At 40.7% G+C, this 23,004-nt stretch overlaps 1 protein-coding gene across 6 annotated transcripts in view; it reads left to right on the top strand.

Annotated features, from left to right (window-relative positions):
• Nucleotides 1–125: 125 nt before the first annotated feature.
• LRCH1 (leucine rich repeats and calponin homology domain containing 1) overlaps nt 126–23,004 on the top strand; it is a 109,358-nt gene continuing 86,479 nt past the window's right edge. For all 6 annotated transcript variants that reach the window (XR_015913177.1, XR_015913176.1, XR_015913175.1 and 3 more), the window contains exon 1: nt 126–363. Coding sequence is in view for 3 of the 6 variants with exons in the window: in XM_088521028.1 (XP_088377154.1) it covers nt 126–363 (238 nt within the window). In the remaining 3 variants the exon portion in view is untranslated. The remainder of the gene's footprint in view (nt 364–23,004) is intronic.

Raw genomic sequence — 23,004 nt, 5'->3', positions numbered from 1 at the left:
CTCCGCCCGTGCGCCCGCCCCGCCCTCGCTGCTCCGTCGCGCTGCGGGCGGCGGCGCCGCCACCGGCCCGGCGAGCGGCGGAGGCGGCGGAAGGGGCGCGCGCGGCGGCGGCTCCGCGCGGGAAGATGGCGGCGCTGGGAGGCGAGTCGCAGCCCTTCGCCGCCGCCGCCCTGGCGCTGTCGGCGGCGGCGGCGGGCGGCCCCGGCTCGCTGGGCTCGGCGGCGCCGCTGGCGCGCGGGCTGGAGCGGGCGCTGGAGGAGGCGGCGCACTCGGGCGCGCTCAGCCTCAGCGGCAGGAAGCTCAAGGAGTTCCCGCGCGGCGCCGCCGCCCTCGGGCACGACCTCGGCGACACGGTGCGCGCAGGTGAGGCCGCCGCGGGCAGCGGGCCGGGGCCGCGGCCCCCGCCGCGCCGGGACGGGGGTCCCTGCCCGCCTCCGCGCGGACCCTCCCTTCCCTCCACCCCCGCTTCTTCTCCCCTTGTTTTTTTCTTATTTTTTTTCTGCCTTTTTTTTGTCTTTTTCCCCTTTTTTCCTTTTTTTTCCTTTTCCCTTTTAAATTATTTTTCCTTTTTTCCCTTTATTTTCTTTCATTTTTTTCTTATTTTTCCCTTCTTTTCCTTTTTGTTTTTCCCCTTCCTTTTTTTCCCCTTATTTTCTCCTCCCCCCGCCCCTTACTTTCTTCTTTCCTGTTCCTTGCGTTTTCGTTGCCCTCTGAGGTAGCTGCCCGGTGGCTCCGCAGTCCTTCTCCCCGCTGCTCACTTTTGCACATCCTTATAGTGGCTGCAGGGGCAGAGCTGCCCTGCTCCAGCGGCACTCGTGTACTTTTCTGGGGGCTTAATAACTCGCGCCCATCCTGCCCGCCCCCCGGGGTGTCCCCTCTGTGTCCCCCGGCCCTGGGTGCCCACTGGTGCCACTTTCCTACCTGAAGGACCGGCCTTTTGCAGCGGGTTCTGGCTATTTCTCCTTCCCTCGCCCCGTCCTTACGTTGCGTGTCCAGGTGGAGCAGTGCAAGCCCTCCCCAGAGGAGCGTCTCGCGTATCCCCGAGCTCCCGAGCGCGCTGCCTGCCGAGACAGCCGTGCTGTGAGCGAGCGGGAGCCGGCGCGACCCGCGTGCTGCTGCCCTGGCCCCACGGAGCAGCGGGCGCGGCACCCACGGGTGACAACGCGCGCCCGAAGCCTCGGTGTGTGGGGACGGCCCCACTTGCTCCTGGGGGCTGCGGAGTGTTCCCTTCCCACGGGGAACGGGGCGCATCGCTGGTGCGCCTTGGGTTTCACGTTTAACTGCCCTTCAGCTCTGTCACTCAATGGATTTCAGGGTTCTGTCTGAGCACCCATTTCGTATCAATCAAAGAGGAAATGTGAAGGAAACCACATGAGCTGCCATGCGAACAGGTCCCTCGGTTGCAGGTTTGACAGTGACAGGGGTAAAGCCTGTCAGTGGAACAGTGTGCACTCGCAAGAGCAACTTCCAGCTTGTCTCCAGGAGCATGAGATATTCTCCCTTTCGTTTTTGAAAAGCAGCAGTTTAATGAGGACATCCTGTGATACCAGATAGGTACTTTAGAGATTTGCAAAGTTAGCTTGTTTGGTCTAAGCTAATACCAATCCAGGCTGTTGGCAAACAAGCTTACGTACTGCAAGGCATTTCTTTGATGGGTTTCGAACGCGTGCTGGTGTCTACGTTGTGTAAGCGCGTGTTGTATAAGCTTGGGCTGGGTGTTTTGTGTGGGTAGTACACCCTTACTGTGGCTTCACTTGCTGGAATAAGTCTTCTATTTTGAGGAGCGCTCAGGAAAAAAGCTGGCTTCACCTTCAAGCTTTAGAGTGCTCTTGTCAGAGCTCATGTAGGAGACGTTTGGTTGGAGATTAAATAGAGAATGGGATTTTTGTTCTATTTTTGCTTGGTATAGAAGGCATCGTGGAGCAGCTTGTATCTCAGTTTTATAGCAACCACAATCCTTTACCCCCTTTTAGGAGGGCTGGGTGTGTGTTAATCTGCAGTTAGTTTGTATTTTTATATGTAACTGCTTATTTTAACCCGTTAAGGTGAATTGTGAGTTAAGCCATATGATGATATATTTCTGAAAGATCTGTGTTCCTTTCCACTTACTACATTACATGAGTAGACTATATAAACAGAAGATACACTTGGCTTAAGCTCAGATTTCTGAAACCCAGGACAAAGTCTTGTTGGGAATCTGTGCTCTCGCTCCCTTTCCATAAATGTACATGGTGTAAAACCAGAGCTTTTCTTTGCACTGCTTGGAGTATGTTCTTGCGATGGGGTGGCTCTTGCTTTCAGATCTGATGTACAGACGTGTCTCTGAGACTTTGATGTTTGGGGAAGGGGTAATCATTCACTTTGTTGTTATTATTTTGCTAAGGAAGGCTAATCTCTATGAAAAATAAGGACAATCCCTGGTTTAAAGAAGACTAGTCTGGGGGATTGAGTTGAGGGATCTGAGAAGCAGGGGACTTCCAGAAAGCAGAAACCCTGTCTGCATTTTGACAGTGTTTTAGTATTAGATTCTGACAGTGCTCTTGGACTGAGAAGACTGAGTGTGGATATTTTGGAATAAAATACTGTATAGGCTGTTTTCTGGGAAAATTCTGAGTGCTAAATGTGTGTGAGGAAGATAGTAGGGTTAGACTTAAAGTTCTCTCTCATAGACTTATCTCTCTCATAGACTTGTGTTTCTGAAGTTAGAAATCAGATTCTTATGTATCAATAGATGCCTTTAGCAAAGGGACAGAACTAATAATGGAGACTGGCTTGCTCATCTTTGCTAGTTTCTATTGCAGTTATTAGTAATGATAGTTTTAACTGTACTTGTTCACTTCCTGTGTATGCAGCTTTTCATAAGCTTTTCCTTTCCATGACCCTTCTGTGCATTGAGTGCACCTTCGTTACACAGCTCAATCCTATAATTCGAGGCCCAGCTTTCCAATGTTCAAACACTTCTTACTCATTCACTTTTGAGCAAAGCTCTCCAAAGTTTGCATGGTGCACAGTGCTGTTAGAAGAAAATATAGCCTCTATGTAAAGTGTCTTGAGTTTAGTCAGATGCTTTAAACCACATCAGTGTGGATGCCTTGCAAAAGCCAATTCAGAAATAATAAATGCTATTCTTATCACTTTTATTACAGGCTGGGTTATGCAGAAGGCAGTGGCACAGTAATCATATAGTTCTTAAGTAATTGTATGCAATTATATTCCTCAAAACCACAGGGAATGCTAGAAGCATATTAGTTTATAAAAGAGGAAGAAAAAGCCCCAAAGCTGTTACTTAAATGCGTAACCATGGCTGCTTGTTTCACTCCAGATCTTTCTGGAGGCTTTGACTCTATTTCTGATGACAGATCCTGGGCGCTGTCTCCACTGAATATCTCTTTTATCCATTTTAACTGTGCGAGCACAAGAGAAAAAGTTACTTGCGGCTTCTTTTTGCTTTTACATGCAAGAGAGGTAAATATTTTTCAATTAGATATTTGTTAGGCTGTTCGAAAAGTAATTGAATTATCTGAAGATTAGTTTGGCTAGTATGAATTTCTGGATTTTTTTTTTTTTCCTAATCCTTTGTAATACTCCCTATGACCATGAACTCCCAATGCTCTTTTTAAAAATGTTTGCATCTGGTCTGTGCTCTCTGAATCGCTCTGTTTTAAAGAAACCTGTAGCTCAGCAGCATCTTTGAAATAGTTTTTGCACCATATGACTGTGGCTAACTGTGGCCATGGATTTGTTTTCAATATGGTCCAAAAATCACTGTTTCATCTGAATAAACATCTCTGCATACGTAAAACTTAAAATTTAGTTTTGGGGGTACTTCAGGTTGAAGTATCCTAGTGTTTCCTGCTGGATTATGTTACAGGAGAGAAAACAAATGAACAAGTTCAAAGTTGTTATTTCCATTGGAGTTTAATCTGGGAATGCACTTGTTTATACCCAGTAGTATGAAGTGTTTTTCTGTTCGTCTCTCCGAAAAATATGTCTGTTCTGGTGATTGTTATCAGTTATTTCTAATCTTCTTGGTTAATAAAAGCTTTTTTTCCTACAAGATCAGTTATCCTTGTTCTATTTTTTTTCTTTTTTCTTTTTCCTTTTTTTTTTTTTTTGTAAACAGATACCTATATTAGATAACCATAATTAAATATCACTAGTTTTCTTCAGGCCCTTTATGAGCTTAGCTCTTCCCCCACTTCTGGGAATTCTCATGATTACAACAGTAGATGCTCCCTTGGTTTAGCTTGCAAATGCAGTTTGCTCTAGGGAGAGTGACACGGACACAGACTAGTTCTTCTGTTCTACCACGTGCATAATCAAACCAAAAAAGAACCCCCAAAGACTCTCTTCTTTAGGGAGCTGGTCATTATTAGTATGAAAATGGGAGATTTCATATGTCTTTTTCCATTTGAGATTTTTCTCTGTTATGGACTCGAATTGGTTAAATTAATCAGTTTGAATTTATAATGTGCTTACATAGAAATTTTGGGAATGAGCCTTCTTGAGAAGCCCATTGGGCTCATTTTATCCTAACTTCATGTCAGTAAAAATAATCATAAAGCTGAAGAAAAAAAAAAACATGTTCTTTTTTTCTGCTTCGTGTTCAACAGCCGGTTCCCTTTTGCAACCTCACTGTGTTTGTTGAAGATTTCTAACACTACTTATTTTGTATTGTACAAAAAATACTGCACTAAGTCTATTGGTATGGGGGAGAGGAGGATGTGAGTATTATCCGACAGCCAAAACTTACGGATGTAGGACATAAAATGCAACAGCTCCAGGTGGTACCTTTCCTGGGTACTGTGTCTCAGGCAGTGCCATAGGAGGTGTGCGTGCTGCTGTGGTGGCAATTTGTCCCTCTTTCTCACAGTATTTTTTCCTCCCTTTCCTCCTTTTTTTTTGGGCTGGCTGCTCTCGCTTGGCAAATCCTGCCCCAAAGCTGATGGAAGGACGAGGGGGCAGCAGGGATGGCAGCCTGGTTATCACAGCGCGGGTGGGAGGATGGAGCCTCCCAGCAGCAGCAAGCTCAGCAGATCCTGGACCTTTCCCCTTAATGCTAATTCCCAGTTTATTTAGGGTGGCTGCTTATCACAGGGCTCCATGCAGAACTGCCAGAAGAGCACGTTTGGCCGTGCCGTGCGTGTGAGGGCTGCAAACCCCTTGGCCTTGTGGAAATCCTGTTGCCTTGTGGGTGCTCGGCCGCCTTGGAAAGAGACTCAGAGCTGCAAGGCTGCTCTTAGCGTCGTGGAGGTGCCACAGGTTTTTTCAGCTGTGCTTCCAGCTGAACAGCTTTGGTTTTTGGAGGCCCACTAGGCTGTCATCGGAAGCGGTGTGGGAAGCAGAACCCGAATGTTCCGGTGTGGTTTGTGCGTCTTCCTCTTCCGCTGGGCTGGCTAGTTTGTGTCCTTGGCGTAAGAGGCGTCTTGGTTTAGGGCCCTGGAACACAGGAGGGGCAGTGTGGACGTGAACACGGTCGCTGAGTGTGGAGTGCTGAATCCTCCAGAGAAGTCGAAAAGCACAAGGGTGGGATCAGCTGTGACGCAGTCTGATAAGTACCTGCCCCTTGGAAGTGGAAGGGGGCGAGTGCCTGTGTGACATAGGATCGAAGGAGGAAACGGAGGAAAACAGGCAGGGAGAGGTATTATTCCAAGTCAGAAGGTAAAGAGTTGTACAAAATGAAGGGAACCCTCTGAAGTACTAAGGGGAAGATGCGTGAGGAGAGAAAGAATGAATATAAAGATGGTAGGTGAGCGAGAGCTGTACATTCTTAGTTGAATATTTATATATATTTTGTCCCCAAAAGTGAGGGAAAATGAGTTTCTTGATCAGCTACACATTAATGATGGTGATTGGAGTTTTGTGAACAGTGGATTCCCCCCTCAAAAAAGGACAAAAATATTTGACTATAAGATGCATGGCACAGGTCTTGCACTTCAGATCATGGTTAACGGTTGGATTTTGGTCTGGGAAGCTTAGCGCACGTCTGCTTGCAGCGGGGAGAGACTGTGGCTTTCTGGCAACTTTCAAAGAGCTGCAATAGCAACCAAGACCCAAGGACTGATATTCTGCATGTTAGAATAACCATCCCGGAAAGCATGGAATTGGGGACTTCCTCAGGCCCATAAACTGTGTTTTTTGGTGACTCTGTTAGCAGACCTCTCTGAGGATTTATGAGCATCCCTAAGCAGATTAGATTTAGTTAAAATCAATATGATTTAAATACTTCACACTGCACTTTTAAAACCAAATAGATGCTGATCTTTGCTTCATTCCGGTGAGACCAGAATACAAAAATAACAAAACCAATTTGTCATTCTCCTATCAGATCAGTGGCACAAGTGGAAATGCAAGTTATAGCTTCTGCCTTCAGAGTCCCCTCTGCCGACCGTATTTTGTGGCACATCATATACACATCAGGATGGTTCCCGTCCCTGCAGGATCCCTTTGGAAAGGCACTGAGGAGTTAAGCTTCTGGAGCAGCAGTTACTTTGTGCTGAGTTTGTGGGTAGAGACGTCCCTGTGGGAGGAATGCAGCTCTGAGCTGCTCCCACCCTGTGCCCTCAAGGGTGTCTTGCTGGCCAGCTTGCCTTTTTGTCCCTTTCTTTCCTTGTATGGTGCAGAACGCCATAATATCTGCAAACCTCCTAAGTATTTAAAAATAGAAGTAACAGTGCAATCTCCCTTTATTCTATCCCAGTTCATTGGACAAATACATTCTAGGGGAAAAACAAAGAAATTGAGTTAAATGATGATCTTGGCAGAGCCAAGTGAGTTAGTTTTGCATTTAATTTGGAACCTGTGGCTTGGGCACACTTCTGAATCTGCATGAAACATTTCAGGTTAGCTGAACTTGAATGTTTAATATCAGGATAGAGCCCTTGAATTGGGCTTTTCAAGAAGCAGGACAGCAGCAAAGCATCTGTCTGTGTTAACATGACCTTTGCTGCTGCTGGGTTGTGTTTTCTGCTGGTTTTCTGTGGTTTCATCCCTCGCTGTGACTTGCAGGAATAGCAGTATCTGAGTGTGGAGGAGGCAGATTCGTGTGGAGGTTTTCTTTTTCTTGGTTTGGAAATGCTCGAGGTAGTTCGTTGGAGGGAGTTCTTTGTATTCAATAAATATGACGATATATCAGAAGATACTTGTTACCAGTTACCTTTTTTATCTTATAATAAGCCGAGATACGGAAATACACCAACGCCTTGTATTTTTTGAATTAAACCCTAAATTTAGCAGAAAAATTCTTCCAAGTATATTTAAACATAGTGTATTCATTGATTTTTTTTAATATTGAGAATTATAATAGTGTATTTCACAAGCAGTCAAGTAACTACAAATGCGAAACCTTCACTTTGGCTTATCATTGTGTGGTTTTAATATTTTCATTTCTTTTGTTTTGACCTACAAAGTCTTCATCTGGGGCTGCTTTGTGTGTAGTGGCATTGTGCTCTTTGTAGCATTGTATCAGACAGGCAGGAGGAAAAAATATAGAAAAGCAGGTAAGAGAAACAATGAAAAAGAACATTCTGCTGTGATGAAGAGGAAGGCATAAGTGACACGCTGGATCTGCTGTCCAGCGAACAGGAGAAAAAGTTCTGTAAAATATGTACAAAGATAACTTCATAATCACTGAAACTGATGGAAAAGTTTTAGAAGGGAAGCAGAAAGTAAGTTAGGAGAAGAAAGCTAAATCAGGGTTTAATCTGAGGAAAGGGCTGGGGAAAATACCTGCCTAATTAAGAAAATGCCTGCCAGCAAGTAAGACAAGATGCTAAGAACGTGAATGTATAATAAAATTCATGTTCATGTATAATAAAAGCTTTGATTCAAAATTTAATGACAGAACTGCTGTAGCGGTAAGGGCAGATATTATTAAAATTACTTTTTTTTGTAGTTAACTGTATATAAATGCAATGGCATATGGGATAAATAGGGGCTAAAACATTTGAAAAATTGCCATGTAGTACCAGTGCTGTCTTTGCATTAATGTACTTTGAAACCAGTGAGGATTAGCTGAATGTGCTCAATTCAGCCTTTTTAAGGCAAAGCAAGTGCAGCAGCAGCAGAGCTGTCTTTATGCAGTGGAGGAGGAGGAGGAGGAACACAGTGTCATTCATATGCCCTATAATTAAAAAAAGGCAGTGATAAAGATTTCTCAGATGGAATATATGGTCAAAGATGAAGGGAGAAAGAAAAGCAGGCTTCTTGGAGCAGAAACCTAAATCCAGGTTTCTCATGCTTGTTGGATGCTGCATTGGTGGCACATGAATTTTTCTGGGGTTTCTTGGTGGTAGTGGTGGTGGTGAGTTCATCCCAGTTCAAGAGGTTTTTATTTATTTATTTTGTTGCTTTCTACTGTGCACACAGTGTTGTTTCCCTACTTGGTCAATGTTGCCTGCATGCTCTTTTCCAAGATCCAAGTTTGAGTTTGGCCAAAAGCCTGTGGTTTGCCTGGGTTCCCCCCTCCAGGCAGCTCAGCTGGCTCCGTGTTAATGAGCTGGGTTTTGTTTCTCTCTTCTCACTTGCAGGTTTTATCAGAGCTGTTATTTCCCCCACTTAGTGGTTAAGGAAACATTTACTACCAAGAATTTGTTCACAGGGTCCATCTAAAATGATGTTTCCTACTTACAGATGTATTTCAAGATCTATCGTACTGCTATGTAACTTCTATACATTATCAAAATACTTGGCTGTCATGTTCAGTGCCTGGCATTTGAGCTCTTAATCTCTAGGCAGAAGATGACTATGTAGTTTCTCAATCTGAATATGCAGAAATGAGATGTATTATAATGGACCTTTTCATTCACCTGAAATTTCAAATTTGATCAAACGCTACCATGCTAATTTGACAGTATCTAGTTTCATATGCTATTTTGCAGTGGTCTTTTGGGGGGGTGTGAGGCTGGGAGAAATTGTTTGTTTTCCTTTCTGCCTCTTTTTTTTTTTTTTTAATTTTTGCAAAAATGCCCATGTTTCACATCTTTGGAACTGCTTTTTTTCTTTCTTTTTTTTTCCTCTTCTTTCTCCCTATGTACATATTAAAATTAAACATTAAAAAGTGCAGAAGAATCTAAGGCAAGCTCTTTAAAGAAAATCTTTCATGTAGGTTATGTGGACCTTTTGATTCAAATGAAAAGATGAGCTAATGCAAACCTCAATTTGTCAAAATCTTAAGGGAATTTGAGGACAAGGCATCTGCTCCCTGGTAAATCTTTTTTTTTTTTTAGCACAGTATTGCAGCTTTTACTTTATGTGAAAATATGCTTGCGTTCAGCTTTTAAAAGTTCCTGGTTTGCTGCCTGAATCTAAGGGGAGAAAAACTAGTCTTCTTAATTCGTTATATTTTGATTAATTGCAAAATGTTTTATGAATTATATTGAGTGTTAGTTAAAAATTTAAAATATGGAATTAATATATATGGAACTAAATAGAACTAATTTCTAGTTTTAGTTGATCTAGCCATCTTGAGGCATTTTAAATATAACCATCTTGGGAAGATGATGGGATAGGAGTAAAGGCAAAAGCTCTGAAGCTTTCGTTGTGATCTTAAGTCCTGCGAGTGCATTAATGCAATGCAGAATCAAGGAGCTTGCTTTATAGTAATACCTGGTACAAAAATGTGATGTTAAGATTCAGAAATGTTCAATCCATTTAAAACTCTCGCTACAGAAATGCTAGCAGCTAAGATCAGGTAATATAAATAAGTATGAATTTAGGGGGTGAAAATCACTCTTTTGGCAAGAAGTACTGTAGTCCCTTCTTCCGTTTTCCTATCTTTGTACATTTAGCTTCCTAGAGAGCTGAAAAAATTATTTTTGGCCTTGTGCCCAAGGCTAAAAATGGCTTCTGGAATCTTATAGCTCAGTTTGCTGTTGAGCAGTCCTGGGTGGTAGTGCAGTAACTGCAGTTACTGGTAGTCTGGCTGAAGCATTTTAGTTATGCGCTCAAATGTTAAGCTGTGGGAGCTGTAGCCATGGGATGCTTCCAAGATCCAGTTTATCAGAAAAAAAAATGTGAGCTATGTTTATCTATGAAGCAATGGTAGCCTGAAGAGAAGGGCTTCTCTGCAAGGCCTCTTCAAAGGGGAATGGGAATGAGTGTCGAGTTTAGCCTCTACAAGGAAGGGCTTTCAAGTGAAGAAATGCTGCATGGTGTTAGGACGATACTGAGCAAAAAAGCCTTACGTTAGCAAAGGTCTGAAAAAAGGAGGACTGTTCTGAAGGTGTTGCGTATAGCTTCCCTCCCAAATCAGAGCATTTTTCCCCAAACTTGTTTCGATCTGAACAACTGGGAGCCACAGTTGGTGCTGCATGAAAGCAGAGCTCTTGTAATTGAAACCTTTGATAAAAAGTAGCGTGATATCCCTGTTTTTTGTGACATCTACATGAGCTTAATTTTGCATGAGAATCATTACTTAAAATAGCAATAGCTCATAAGTGCCCATAAACCATTTGCTCTGAATCTCTTGAGAAATTAGTACTGTTTTTAATAGACTAATTTTGTAGTATATGACTTTGTTAGCACAGCGCTGTGCAAATTCACCGAAATAAAATGAGGTTTTAGTCAAAGTTGGGTTGCACAGATTGGAAATGGCCAAACCAGTGGTTGGCTCTACAAAGACCATCTACCTTCAACTTTACTGGTTTTAAATGACCAATCCTTTTCTTCTAAATGGTCTAAGAAAATGGCTCATTCCATATGAGCTTCTGTAGCATACCTTTTGGTATATCTTAAAATAAAGGTTGAGTTTTGCTTACCTGGACTCATCAGAAATCTCATTAGTTGTGCCTTGCAGGGACAGAGGTATTGGAGACAGTATTTTATTAGTTTTGATGACTCAGTAGGCTTAAGGGTACGTTCCTTGCTGGCAACCTCAAGCCAAATAGGTTTATAGAGTTTGTTTGTTGGCTATGTTCAAAAAATACTTTTTCCATGGTAATTAGTGAAGGTCAACTAGCTCGTCAGTTAACTGTATTTGAAGGAGTTAATGACGTTTTTAAAAAAAATCTTCCATCTCTGCCTTCGTAACAAAACCATATTATTTTTCAATATTCTTATGGTAGAGAAATAAAAATACTTACAGTTAGTAGATATTCTGCTGCTTGTAATCAATTCAGCTTGGAAAAAAATCGTGTACCTTTTGTGTTCAGTCTTAGTAGTTACCATATTGCACTGTATTTGCATGTGTTTTAAATACACTTATATTTTTAAAAGGGTTCCATTCCATCTGTTCTTTATACATGGTACAATTTACTTTTTCGTGTATTTCTAAATCCTTCCTTGCTACATGGAATAGCAGTGATCTGAGAACAGACCAGTTGCACGTATGTAAAGGAGGTTTTGACATGAAGAGAAATAGATTACTTTGGGCATTTTTTTCTGCTTATGCTATTAAATGAAGAATATGTGAGTGTAACACTGTGTCTTTTGCTGAAATAGTATAATTAAATTCCAATTAAAACAAGAAACTGGTAGGGAGCGGTAATGCTTAACAGAAACTGTTTTCTTTTAGAGAAATTTCTTTAATACTTTAAGTCAATTCTGTCATTCTATACCAGATGTATCTTGGCATATTTTGTGCAGCTGTTTTTATTCTGGAGTTTTTGGACTGTCCATGTTGAAGCACGGAGTAATTGATATATCCTAATACTAAAAGAGACTTTTATGTTGATATTGTTTGACCCTTTCCCTAATGCTGGTCATAAATTTTACTCGCCGAGTCTTTCTATCTAGACCAAAAATTTATGGCTGTTATGGACTGTCTTGATTGTAAAGTATGCGAGTGATATTAGCATGATTAATTACATGTTTCCTTTAAAAATAAATACAAGAAATTGCACACACTCCTCTGTATTTTAACGTCAACTTCTGACTGTTTGTTCCTGTTTTTTCTTTAACTGCTAGATCAGTTAATCCACTATATCAGATATTTATTCTGCAGTTGTTTATAAATTACTTTTTAACTTTTTCCTTAGTAAGCTAATGGCTCTGGCTAGTGAGGGGTAGTCCCTATTGCTGTAATTCTGGATGCAGCTGCAGTTGTTGGCGTAGCCATCGCACGGAGGACACTGCCCATCCAGCAAGGGTGACAACGAAAGGGGCCCAGCCTTTAGGGCCTTCATGTGATGGGGTCCATCATGTGTTTGGCTGTGTCCAGCCTGCGAGCGTCCCCGACCCTCACGTATCTAGAACTCGTCCTTGCTGTTGTTTCTTGCACCACAAACGTCTGTCACCTTCAGATGTCGTCAGCAGTGGCTTTGATTTCTAGGGAAATCTTGAATGGTGTTGGATTGAAAACAAGTATGTCTAATATTTCCGTAATACTGTATGCTTAATGACCTGCTTTCATGAGAATGTTGTGCAGTTTCTCTGACTAGACATTGGATTAACACACTACACCCAAGTCAAAATGACTAATATTCTAGTGGGAACACAAAAAAAGTCTCATTTTTAGGAGACAGAATATTAATGTCAAATTACAGAATCTGTTTTGTTTCAGTGTTATATGAATTTAAACTTCTGTTGGTATTTTTAAGCTATACAAGTATTTTTTCTTGTTATATCCTTATTTTAAGTTTTTGTGACGTGGTAACAAGAGAACAATGATTTTAACTGGTCATACCATAATTTGAGCTGTTGACCTCTACGCGCTTCATTGTGTTTAACTCTCCTGTTAAGATAAATGAAACCAGGAATGTTTTTAGAAGACCCTTAAATTCATTTTGGGGTTAAAATGTGACAGATCACCTGTCTCCAAAAAGCATGCGTAGTGTAAGAAAGAAATGTAGTCCATGGGTTGCTTTCTAAAGCCCTGTAAGTTGTTGGCCTTGATTCAGCAAACACTTCAGCTTGTCCTTTTGTGTTTTGCTGTATGAGCTAGGGATGTACAAGAAGGGTTGTTTCTCAGTGCTGAAGAAAGTTTTAAAACAAATAAAAGCTACTTTTTTTAGTTGAAATACAAATTCCTCCTTGAGCGCCTACTCTAGGACATAGTGGCATGGCGATTCTGTTTATAGAAACAGGATGTTTTGGTTTCGTGAAACGTGGATTTCCTGGGAACTCGCTTTGAGAAAGTGCCTGCCTGCCTCCGCCCTCGGTGGAATGCAGATGACATCAGATTATTGTATGTGCTGCGGCTGTGGCCAGTGCATGAAGAGCAGCTTTAGAGGTGTCCGTAGCCCAGAAGGGCCTGGACACCGAGCTGGGTGACGGCTCAGGCAGAATCGGTGGGGGTGGTAGTCGGGTGGTCGTGTCTGAGGCAATAGATAGTGAGATGGGAGGTTTCTTCAGGATGATTAGAGAACATCTCTCCCAGAAAGCACGCTGGGGATAAAGGGTGTCTTGGTGTATCGTAATACAGATGTTGGGATCAATGGAGATGCCAGTATGTGCTGGTATGTGACAGTTGCACCCAAACTGTCACAGTTTGGTTCAGCTAATGGTTATTCCATACTAATTTTTTATACTAGAATGTGTTCAGTTGGCTTGTTTTTGAGCACATCTCCTGAGGAAAAGCCTACTTGGGGGGTTAGCGAAGAACCCTTACTCAGTACTGTAGGCAGTTTGCATTTTTACCTGTGACACTTTTAGTTGAATGAGTGCAGCATGGGTTGCACTTTACACCACTTGGGGATCTTTCTGAAGCCTGTCCCTAATGCTTTGCTTGGATGGCAAAGCTCTGTGATTCAGTTCACTTAATCTGCATCTCTCTGCTGTTTTCTGTCACTTCTTGTAATTTTGGTTAAACTGGTGTTTGATTTTTAACAGTAACTTTTTCCCTTTGGGACCTTTTGGTTAAGACCTCTTAGTAGCTTCACGGACAGAGCTCATTTGAGAGGAGTGCCTGTTAGTTAATCTGAAGGCACGTATGAGTTAAAATACAGGATTCAAGTAATAGACACCTCCAGGCTGGCTCAATTTCTTGGGAGGGAAGGGAGGAGGGAGGTTGGAAGGGGTGCCTGGAGGTCTCCTCCAACCCCTTGTGCAAAGCAGGGTCAGCTCCGAACCCGTTTAACCTGGCTCTAACCCAGTTAGAGCCTATTTAGTTTAGCTCAGGTTTTGCCCCTTATCAGGAACTCCGAAAATTTCTTTCCACAAGTGCTGCACAAGAGACTACCTGGAGCGCTCCTTCTCAGCATCTTCTTTTTTTTTTTCTTTTTTTTTCCCCTTTAAATCAGAGATTTTGGTTTGTTTGTACGTCTTTATAAACTCTTTCTGTGGTTTCAGGATAAGATTTTGAATGGGGCAGCTGAATTTTGTCCACCCTCCATTGTATAGCACAGATGTGAAGCTCTATATCCACTGCTGTAGTGGAGTCCTAATATTTTCTTTGGGAACCCAAGGTGAATAAATTCTGTTTATAACTTTTTTATATTTGTTTTTATATTTATATATATGTAGTTTTTATATTTTATATTTGTTTTGTATTTATGAAAAATTTATTACTTGGACACTTTCCCCACTCATAAACCTAGTTGTAAAAGTTTTTCCTAATGTTAAGTGTCACCATAAGTTCTCATACTCTTTGAATACTCTTTGCATATTGTCATATGCAAAATCTCATAGTTTGTCACTGGAGGAGGGCTCAAGGGAATATCTGGGAAGTGCTGAACAAAGCACTTTGGGAACTCTAGAAGAGACTTTACAACATTTTAGGCAGAAAGTGGGCTTAGTAATCATTTTGAACTTGGTACGGTGGCCCCAGTATTTGCAAATGTTCATTAAGGACTTCGAACACTCGAGTGATGAAACACTTATTAAGGATGTTAAGAAACACAGCTCTAGTAGTTTTGTAGTAGCATTTTTAAAGTTCTGATAGCAACTATGCAAGAAAACATGTGTTTATGATAATATACTGAAGTGTTTAAGTGGTATGGTTATAAATTTTAAATATTATAGCAGATCCTTTAAAATGTCTCGGGGGACGATTGAATCATCCTTACTCATTTTGAGCCAGTAATGATTTTTTACTGCCCTACTTACTCTGTTCTAAGGAGTTAATAATACTTTTTGTTTCTGTTAATTTATTTTAATGCATGTTTTGGGGCTTACTGTTGTTTGGAGGAAAAAAATGTGGGGGAACCCAGACAGAACAACAAAAATAAAAGGTAAATACTTGTTTTCCTTGGGTTTCTTCTCTTTGGTTGATCAGAAATCAGAAATGCAGCTGTTAAAACCAAGACGTAAAGCTAAAGAGTTGGTTTAAAGACAGAGTCAGAGGCCAAGTTAAAATGCTTCCCGAGTCTACCAGCTGCAAATCAGCAGGAAAATTTGTCTGTGGCAAACTGCTACTAGACTACCCCTATGATTCAGTCATGGAATAGTGTAAAATTCATTATGTAATCAAATAGACTAGAGGCTCCATGCAAACTCCTCTGTGGGTTGTTTCTTTGGTGCAGGGTATTACTAGCCTGAACAGCAACATTTAATCAAGTGATGTCTTAGAATGTAATTCTCACAAAACTCTATTTGTGGTGAACACTTAAATCACAAAGAGGTATTTTAAATTTGTTTGAGCATTTCCTCTTTTAAAACCACATCAGCTTTTGGTATTAAATTGTTTTATTTTATAAATACATGTGGGTTACCTTGCAGTTTTTTTTCTGTGTGGAGTTCTCCAAAACTCTTGTCTGAGGTTTTAAACATTGTGGAAAAAATTGCGAATGATCAGAGAGAATGGCTTTTAAAACTGAATTAGGAGTGTGATGCCTTAATTCAGTTTTTATATTCCAGATGAAAAACTGCTATAGTGAGAATCACATTTCTAATACTGTACACTTCTAAAATCTTTCTGCAGAATTATGTGCTAGCTTTAACTGAGGAAAAACTGCATTTGTAAATGAGCTTTAACTCTTATGCCAGTAATTGTGCACTTATCAGCAGGACATATCATTGGAAGAACATTTAAAATACGCTGAGGATTGCACGGGGTAGCATAGGTTTGCAACTTTTCAACTCTTTATGATGATTTTATTCAGTATTAGTGTTTTCCATTTTAATATCTTAGGACAAAGTCTGCTACTTCATGATGATAAAATCCTTCTCTGATGTAGCAGGTGAAATTATTAGAAACATAGAACTTGAAAATGCCCTTATTTGCTTTCTCCTTAGGTGCTGGCAGACTTGAAGTGAGCAAACAAACAAAAACCTCTTGTGTTTTATTGTACTTTGGACTTGTTTGTCTGCTTGGCAAGCAGGGTGGATGTTCAGATGTTGAAATAGAGATAGAGCATCTATGGTAATTGTTTGGACTGCTTTTAGGTGTTTAGTCTCCTTAAGTAATATCTAAAATAGAGCAGCAGAATCATGCTCTAAAAAAGTTATGTTTCTCAACTATAAAAGGATCCTATGTTGATAAGATGTGGATGTCGAGGGCGGTATCACTCCAACCTCTGCTCCCACGGGAGGGTACCTGACACAGTTAGCTGTGATAAACTAGGTTTAAAGGTGCCTTCGATGGCAACTTTGATCTCCTCAGGTTTGCCCACCCTTGGGATGCAACAGTTTTTCTTGGTCTTGGAGATGGATTTGTCTTCCTTGCTGTTTTCTGTAGCTGAATTTCATGCCTCCTTCCTCAGTCTGGATCCTGGGCCTTGGGTTGATACCAGCCATGGCTGCAGGGAATCTTCTTTCTTCTCCGATTTTGGGCTTTTTCTTACCCTGAGTGACTCGGGATGTGTTCAAGATAGTAGCAACATCTATAAACCTTATGTCTTAAGTATTCACAGTTCAGACATTTAATCAAACTTGGTCCCCAGTTCTCCTGCATTTTTTTTTCTTTAAAAAATTCCCATGAGGCAAAATAATGTAGGTAACAAAACTGAAATTTTAATTATTAACAAAAAAAATATCTTTTGGAGCTGCAGGTTACTAGGCAGCTGAAAGGATTTGTTCGCTGAAGTCTTAGTTATTTCCCAAGATACTATTTCTTGATGCCAATAAAATAAAGGCATCTGGACTCCTTAAACTACTTCAAAAATCTGGCTAGCTTATCAAAGCTGTTGCTGATTGCAAATATAACCTCTTATGTTAGAACAGATAAAATGTGATGATTGTGCCTTTAAATACCCATTGCCTTTCCAGCCTCCATCGCTTTGGCAGTGCCAAATGTCGGATGGTTTTCCAGATTGTCCACCTTCCTGGACACAGCAGCTTTGAACCCCCTGCTCTGCCTTGGTCTTTGGGGAAAGCTCTGAGTGGGGGGAGCTCTTTAGAAAGGAAGAGCATCTCAGGAATGAAGGCTACAAAAGTCAAGCATTTCCTCTTCTCCTTGTGAAACCATCGATGCCTCCTGAGAACTCTATAGCCTGAAAAATATGTAGGTGCCCAAGCTGAGTCCCTGCTGGTTTTGAAGTTATCTGGTCTCTGGGCTGTTGTCACTCTGTGCAGGAATAAAAAGCTGATTGGGGCATTGGCTCATAAATGTTTGTCAGCTGAGAGGGCTACAGATTTTTGGTTCTCTTGGGTACGTCTCAAAATCACTCTCTTTAGAGCCGCTGTCAAAAGGGAAGGCAGGTGAGATGGAAATGTGAATTACGACCAGAAGTGGTTAAAGATTATCTACTTCTTAAATACTTAAGAAAAACCCATGGCACTCTGCAATGTGAAGTACTGAATTATCCATTCAGTACTTTGTATCTTTTTATTATGCATGTTATTTTTGTACACTGTTCGCATGTATTAGAATCCTGAAGTATTTTTTCTCTAAAAAAAATACTTCAATTCATTGGATTTGCTATTCTAAAACATGCTTGCCAAAATGATTTCTACCTCAAATATTAATGTAACCTTTAACAGTTTCTAATGTTATCTTTTGGTTTTTAATTCCTGTAATAGTGAGCCATAAAGGCTGTAGACTTGAGGAAAAGTTTCTGAAAGGTGGATTTGAACTGGTGAGAGCTTTAATGTTATATAGGAAGAAGCAGATGAGGATTGGAAAGGAACAGGCAGCATTTACATAGGAGGATTTACTTACTCCTGAATAAGGTTTCACTGTAGCCCTTCGCATGCCAAAGGGAATGGGGATCCAGGAGAAGGCTGTGTTGTGCTTCATGGTAACCTTTATGGCTAATAGACTGGAAGCAAGGAGGAAGAAGGGTGCATTAGGCCCCTGACCAAAACAGTAAATAGAGTTATGATTTATTGCCATTTTCAATATTGAATGTGTTTAACATGGTTATGGTTTCATCTCCTTTGATTGTCCCTGGTACTGTCCTCATAAATATAGTAATACGCAGTTATAAAGAAAACGTAGTGAAGCTACTCACCTACTTAATGCCTTATTACTATGTATTTCTGCACTTCATCAATATGTAATTGCTCTTTGCTTTCCAGAGTGCTTTGTGTTCCTTAACTTGAACTGAAAGAAGTGTTTGTCCATCAGTTCATCTTGCAGGGGATTATCTGGAAGAGGTCAAGGTTTAAATAACGATACTTGGCTGCATCGCATGAAATATTTTTTAGGGACTTTCCACTGGATTTTCGCTGTTGTAAATAGTTTTTTTTTTTTTTAGAGAGTGGGTTTTGCCTTTTGTTTCACTTCTTAGGAGATTTTGCCTTTTGTGCATAAAACCACTATGTAAACACTGTCCTGCGAGTGCCCCATTAGTTAGACATTTGGACCGTAGCTTCCTAGTTTGGAGCGCGTTTTATGGGTCCGTTCTGCATGGTGTTTGAGTGCCTGGAAGGGCACGGGGAGCACAGCTGTAAAATGAAATGCAAGCAGAGTGACAGGCCGTGCCTCGGGGCACCTGTTGGAAACGAGCTCTTCCCCCCTTCTGTTTCAACCTTCATTTTCCAGGAATGAAACTAGTTAATTCGCAGAAGAGTCGGGTCTTGGTGCAAATGCCTGATGGCCTCTTTGTGACTCTGAGCAAGGAAAAAGATGATCAGGCCGATCTTGTCTTTTTGTGGAAAAAGGAGTTTTGAAACATAATCCCTTGAAAAGGGACCAATTTCTAAAGAGATCAGCTGCAATTTTCTAGTTGTTCTTTCTTGCACAACATGGCTAGAAAAGAAAGCAAACATAATCCTTAACTCAGAATGTTCTGTCTGATAAAAGGAAGTTTATGAAAATGAATGCATGACAAGCTTGTTTTTGCCAACTTTGTTTTAAATAGCCTCTGTTCCTAAGAAGTCAATCTTGCAAAAAAAAATAAGTACTGAACAGTAGCTTTTGATTCCTAGCAGAGGATGGTTTGCATAGGTATCAAACACGTTGCATGCTCACTGGCTTTAGTAATTTAAGACTGTATGAAAAAAATGGTTTGCTACTTCTGTGTCCTGTTTGTACAGAGGGCACCAACTGATGCATATTTGGCTTCCTAGTACCTCTTTTAGATTTATGAAATAATAATGGAAATCCAAAACGAATTAATTCAAGGAAAAAAAGCAGAATGAGTAGACTTACTTGGGATAATATAGGCCCAATATCACTCTTGACAGATGATTCACGATGCCACAAGTTTTTAGAAAACGGCGAGAGTTGCCACATAATTGTGTTTTCCAAGGTGCTAAATTCAATTTCAGAGTATCTCAATGGGCGTGCTGTGAAGCCAGAGCTCATCTTTTTGCTATAGTGAAAGCTTATCCTGCCAGGGTTAAGCGAGTCACAATTTCTGAAGTCCTACTTAGTAATTTTGTGGGGTCCGATACGTTTCTCCCTTGCATTGGTGGGGTTTGCTCTTTCTGCCTGGCTCCTTTTTAGTTGCTGTGAATGGAGGCATCAATGCTTCTGTATTTGCTCTGAAAATCGTATTTACCACTTAGCTCAATGGCCTGTTGCACAAATTTATTGGTATATTAACTCCTAACACTGGTAAGGTTGGATATTCCTCTAGTAAGCCACTGTTTTGGGTTTTTTGAGTGTGGGTGTATATATGTTTTATTCAAGTACAGTCTCTTAAAGCCATTGAAGGGGAGGTAGGATACTTATATGCCAGATAAAGGCACAGTTAAATCCTGAAAATGTATTTCAGTAAAAGTCTATTCCCTGGGGTAACTACTTGTATAAAAACACATTTGGTTTTAGTTTTGTAATTATACGCAGGCAAAATATTTTCAGTTTCAGTGGCCATGGAAATTACTGTTTACCAGCTTCTTGTACAGCAGTTTCTCAAGAAGGGATGTACTGGACAAAACTGCCTCATTCTGTGTGGTGTTACCTTCTGCACTGGGGTGTGCAAGCAAGCACAAGTATGGTAGGCCTGAGAGACAGTCTATACACTAACTTTAAGCTTTTGCCATCTGGATTTTCTTGTAGTTATGAGGAAGAAGGGAAATTTCATGTGAGTGATTTCAAAACCGGAGGTCTTTCTGGTCTAGTTGTAGGAGTCTCTTTTGGGGAAGAGTTTTATGACAAAACTTTGCTCTTATTTGCACACTTTGTTAAAGAAGTTGTGCTGTATAGGTTGCATTCTGGACTTTTTGGCCATAGCGTATGTACATTCTGTGCTATTTCTGCTGTAGTTTCTGCATGGTAACACTTTTGTATTGTCAGATAGCAAACTTCTTATATAAAGGTTGCCTACTTATTTAAGGTGGGCTATTTACTCCTCGTTTAAAATCCTGTACTTTATTTTTGCACAAAAAGTAAATTTCAGCAGATTATTAGTGTCTCAAAACACTCATAATCAAAAAGCTTTTTATTTGCGTCCTGCAAAAAATTTATTTGAAAAAAAAAAAAAGTATCATTATTGTATCATTATTTCCAAGACTGCTGAGAGTTGGAGAGTCGGAGAGGAATTAGTTACCCATGTCTCAAATGCGTGCTGAGATATTTATAGCTATTTTCCTATTCCTCTTTTGATGATTAGCATAATATTTCGCTTTTCTTAGGCAAAATAAATCTCTTCTTGCCTTTCAGATACTTGATTGCTTTCTGTTCTTGTGTGTGATGGGAGATATTAAAAGACAGTATTTTGAGTGGATTTTATTTTTAATGCATACAAATGTTAATGATTTTTTTCATCTTCTGTGGTCTTTTAAAAAAAAATCATAGTTGCATTCCTTAAAAATCATGCGCTACAGCCATGAAACCTTGCTTGCGTGCACACCGAATAATTCACTTTTGAGTGTCAGGAGATCAGTGTTGCTTCCCGCGTGCAAGATTTACACGAGCTTCAAGTCTCTGTATCCTACAGGAAAAAAAAAAAAAAAACACGGATGGTTTGAGAAGCTGGAGTAACCTTGTGATCTGCTAAATGGTGAGGTCTTACCAGAGATGGATTTTACTTTTGGATATTACATACTGAGACACTGGTAGTGGATGAAATTAAGAATAAAAGCTTATTTTAAAAAAGTTTTTTTATTTTTTTCCCCCCCTCACCTGAATAAAACTCTATCAGTTAAAGAGATCTGGATATGTGTGCATTAGCATTGGCACAAGCTGTGAGAGTGGATCCAGGAGGCAAAAGAGGAGCTGCTGGCGCTGCAGTCACTGTGCTGTGACACACTTTGTGGGATTGGACTTTACAGAAAAAAAAAAGCGACTTCCTATTTGGTAGAGACAGGAAATAACTATCCTTGTCACTGCTTTAAGGAACAGAATAATTCCTAGGGTAATTCTTTAGCACATTTTTTGATTTGATTTTTTTTTAGCACATTTGGAAGAAAATACCTCCGGAATCTCGTGGTTTTGGAGCTGCAGTTGAGTAGCTCACGTTTGGCCGTTGTCTGTATTTTATTAGCTAGTACCATCTTGGTGCTTTGTCGTCTTTAGTGTGTAGGCATCTCATGAAAGGGGATGTGGACACCTAGGGCCATGGTTTAGCATACGTGGTGGTGATGAGTTTGCAGTGGGACTAGGTGGTCTTGAGGGTCTTTTTCCAACCATTATGAAGAAATAATTAAAATAATTAAAGAAATAGAGACAGGTGTGCCCGGAAGAGTTTAAAAAAGACTGTTGGCCTTTCTTTCAAAGTTAATTCGATAGGAGGAGATAAATCAATGTGTGATGATTTAATGCAATTCCAGAAATACTGTGTTGGCTCCAACAGGAATCAAGTTGAACATAGGCAAAAAGATAATTTATAGATTAAGTGCTAATGAAATTGTGATACAAATTAAAATTGCATTGTAGTCACCTTTTAAAAAGATGCTGTTTGTGACAGAATTGCTTGAAGAAGATGGGCATGTTTCTAATTCTTCTGTTTATGGGGGATGTTTTTGGTTTGATGCTCTGTGGAGACATGATATTAAAAGCCAGGCAATGTGTAAAAAGAATGTCTTAATTAACACCTCTTTATGGCTTACTCCAATATCCTTTATGATAAACTGGTTTTGATGCTTCAATGTTGTTTCTTTCTAAGATATTTTGATATGGAAATTGGTGAACAGTTATTTTTATGGATGCAAAGTATTTCACAAAGCCTCTTCTGTACTGGTGCTTATTTCAAACAAACAAAAAAAACAAACATGAATCGTTGAGTGAAAACAGTAACTTGATGGCAAACCCTTTTTTAAAAACAAGACCAAACGCCTGTAGCCCTGAGCCTGCAAGAGCGCAGCCCCGTCTGCCCTTCAGTGAGCAGGAAGCGTCACCGTGAATTCCCCGTTGTCACACGACAGGGTAACACCAGTGTCACCCGGACTGTGTGACATCCTTCCCCCTTACTACAATGACTGGAAACTGCATGTTTGTCAAAGAACTTATCGGAGAAAGCTTTTGCCTTTCCAAGGCTAACCTTTGCTTACATAATTTACATTTTTAAAAAATATCATTTAAGCAATTATAGCGAATGTTGTTGAAAATATGGGTAGGAGGATGCTGATGGTGTCCCCACCTGTGCTGGCTCTATTCGCTTGTGGTCCTTTTAGATGGCCCTGATGTCTTGGAGCTGCCAGAACGGGGGTGCAAGAGCCAGGACATCCCTGTGTCTGTGTAGAACCAGGGTGTGAGATGTCAGTACTCCAATGTTTGCCTAAATATGTGTAAACATGTTTCAAGCTCCTGGTAGTGCCGACTTTAAAGCCATCGGTCTGGCTGCAATGACTGCCTTCGTGCTC

The sequence above is a fragment of the Tinamus guttatus genome, unplaced genomic scaffold (genome assembly GCF_059628265.1).
Source record: "Tinamus guttatus ecotype Peru unplaced genomic scaffold, ASM5962826v1 Tinamus_guttatus_pri_ptg000112l, whole genome shotgun sequence".
Classification (NCBI taxonomy): Eukaryota; Metazoa; Chordata; class Aves; order Tinamiformes; family Tinamidae; genus Tinamus; species Tinamus guttatus.
Note: the sequence above shows the minus strand (reverse complement) of the source record. Positions and strands in the feature narration are given on the sequence as shown.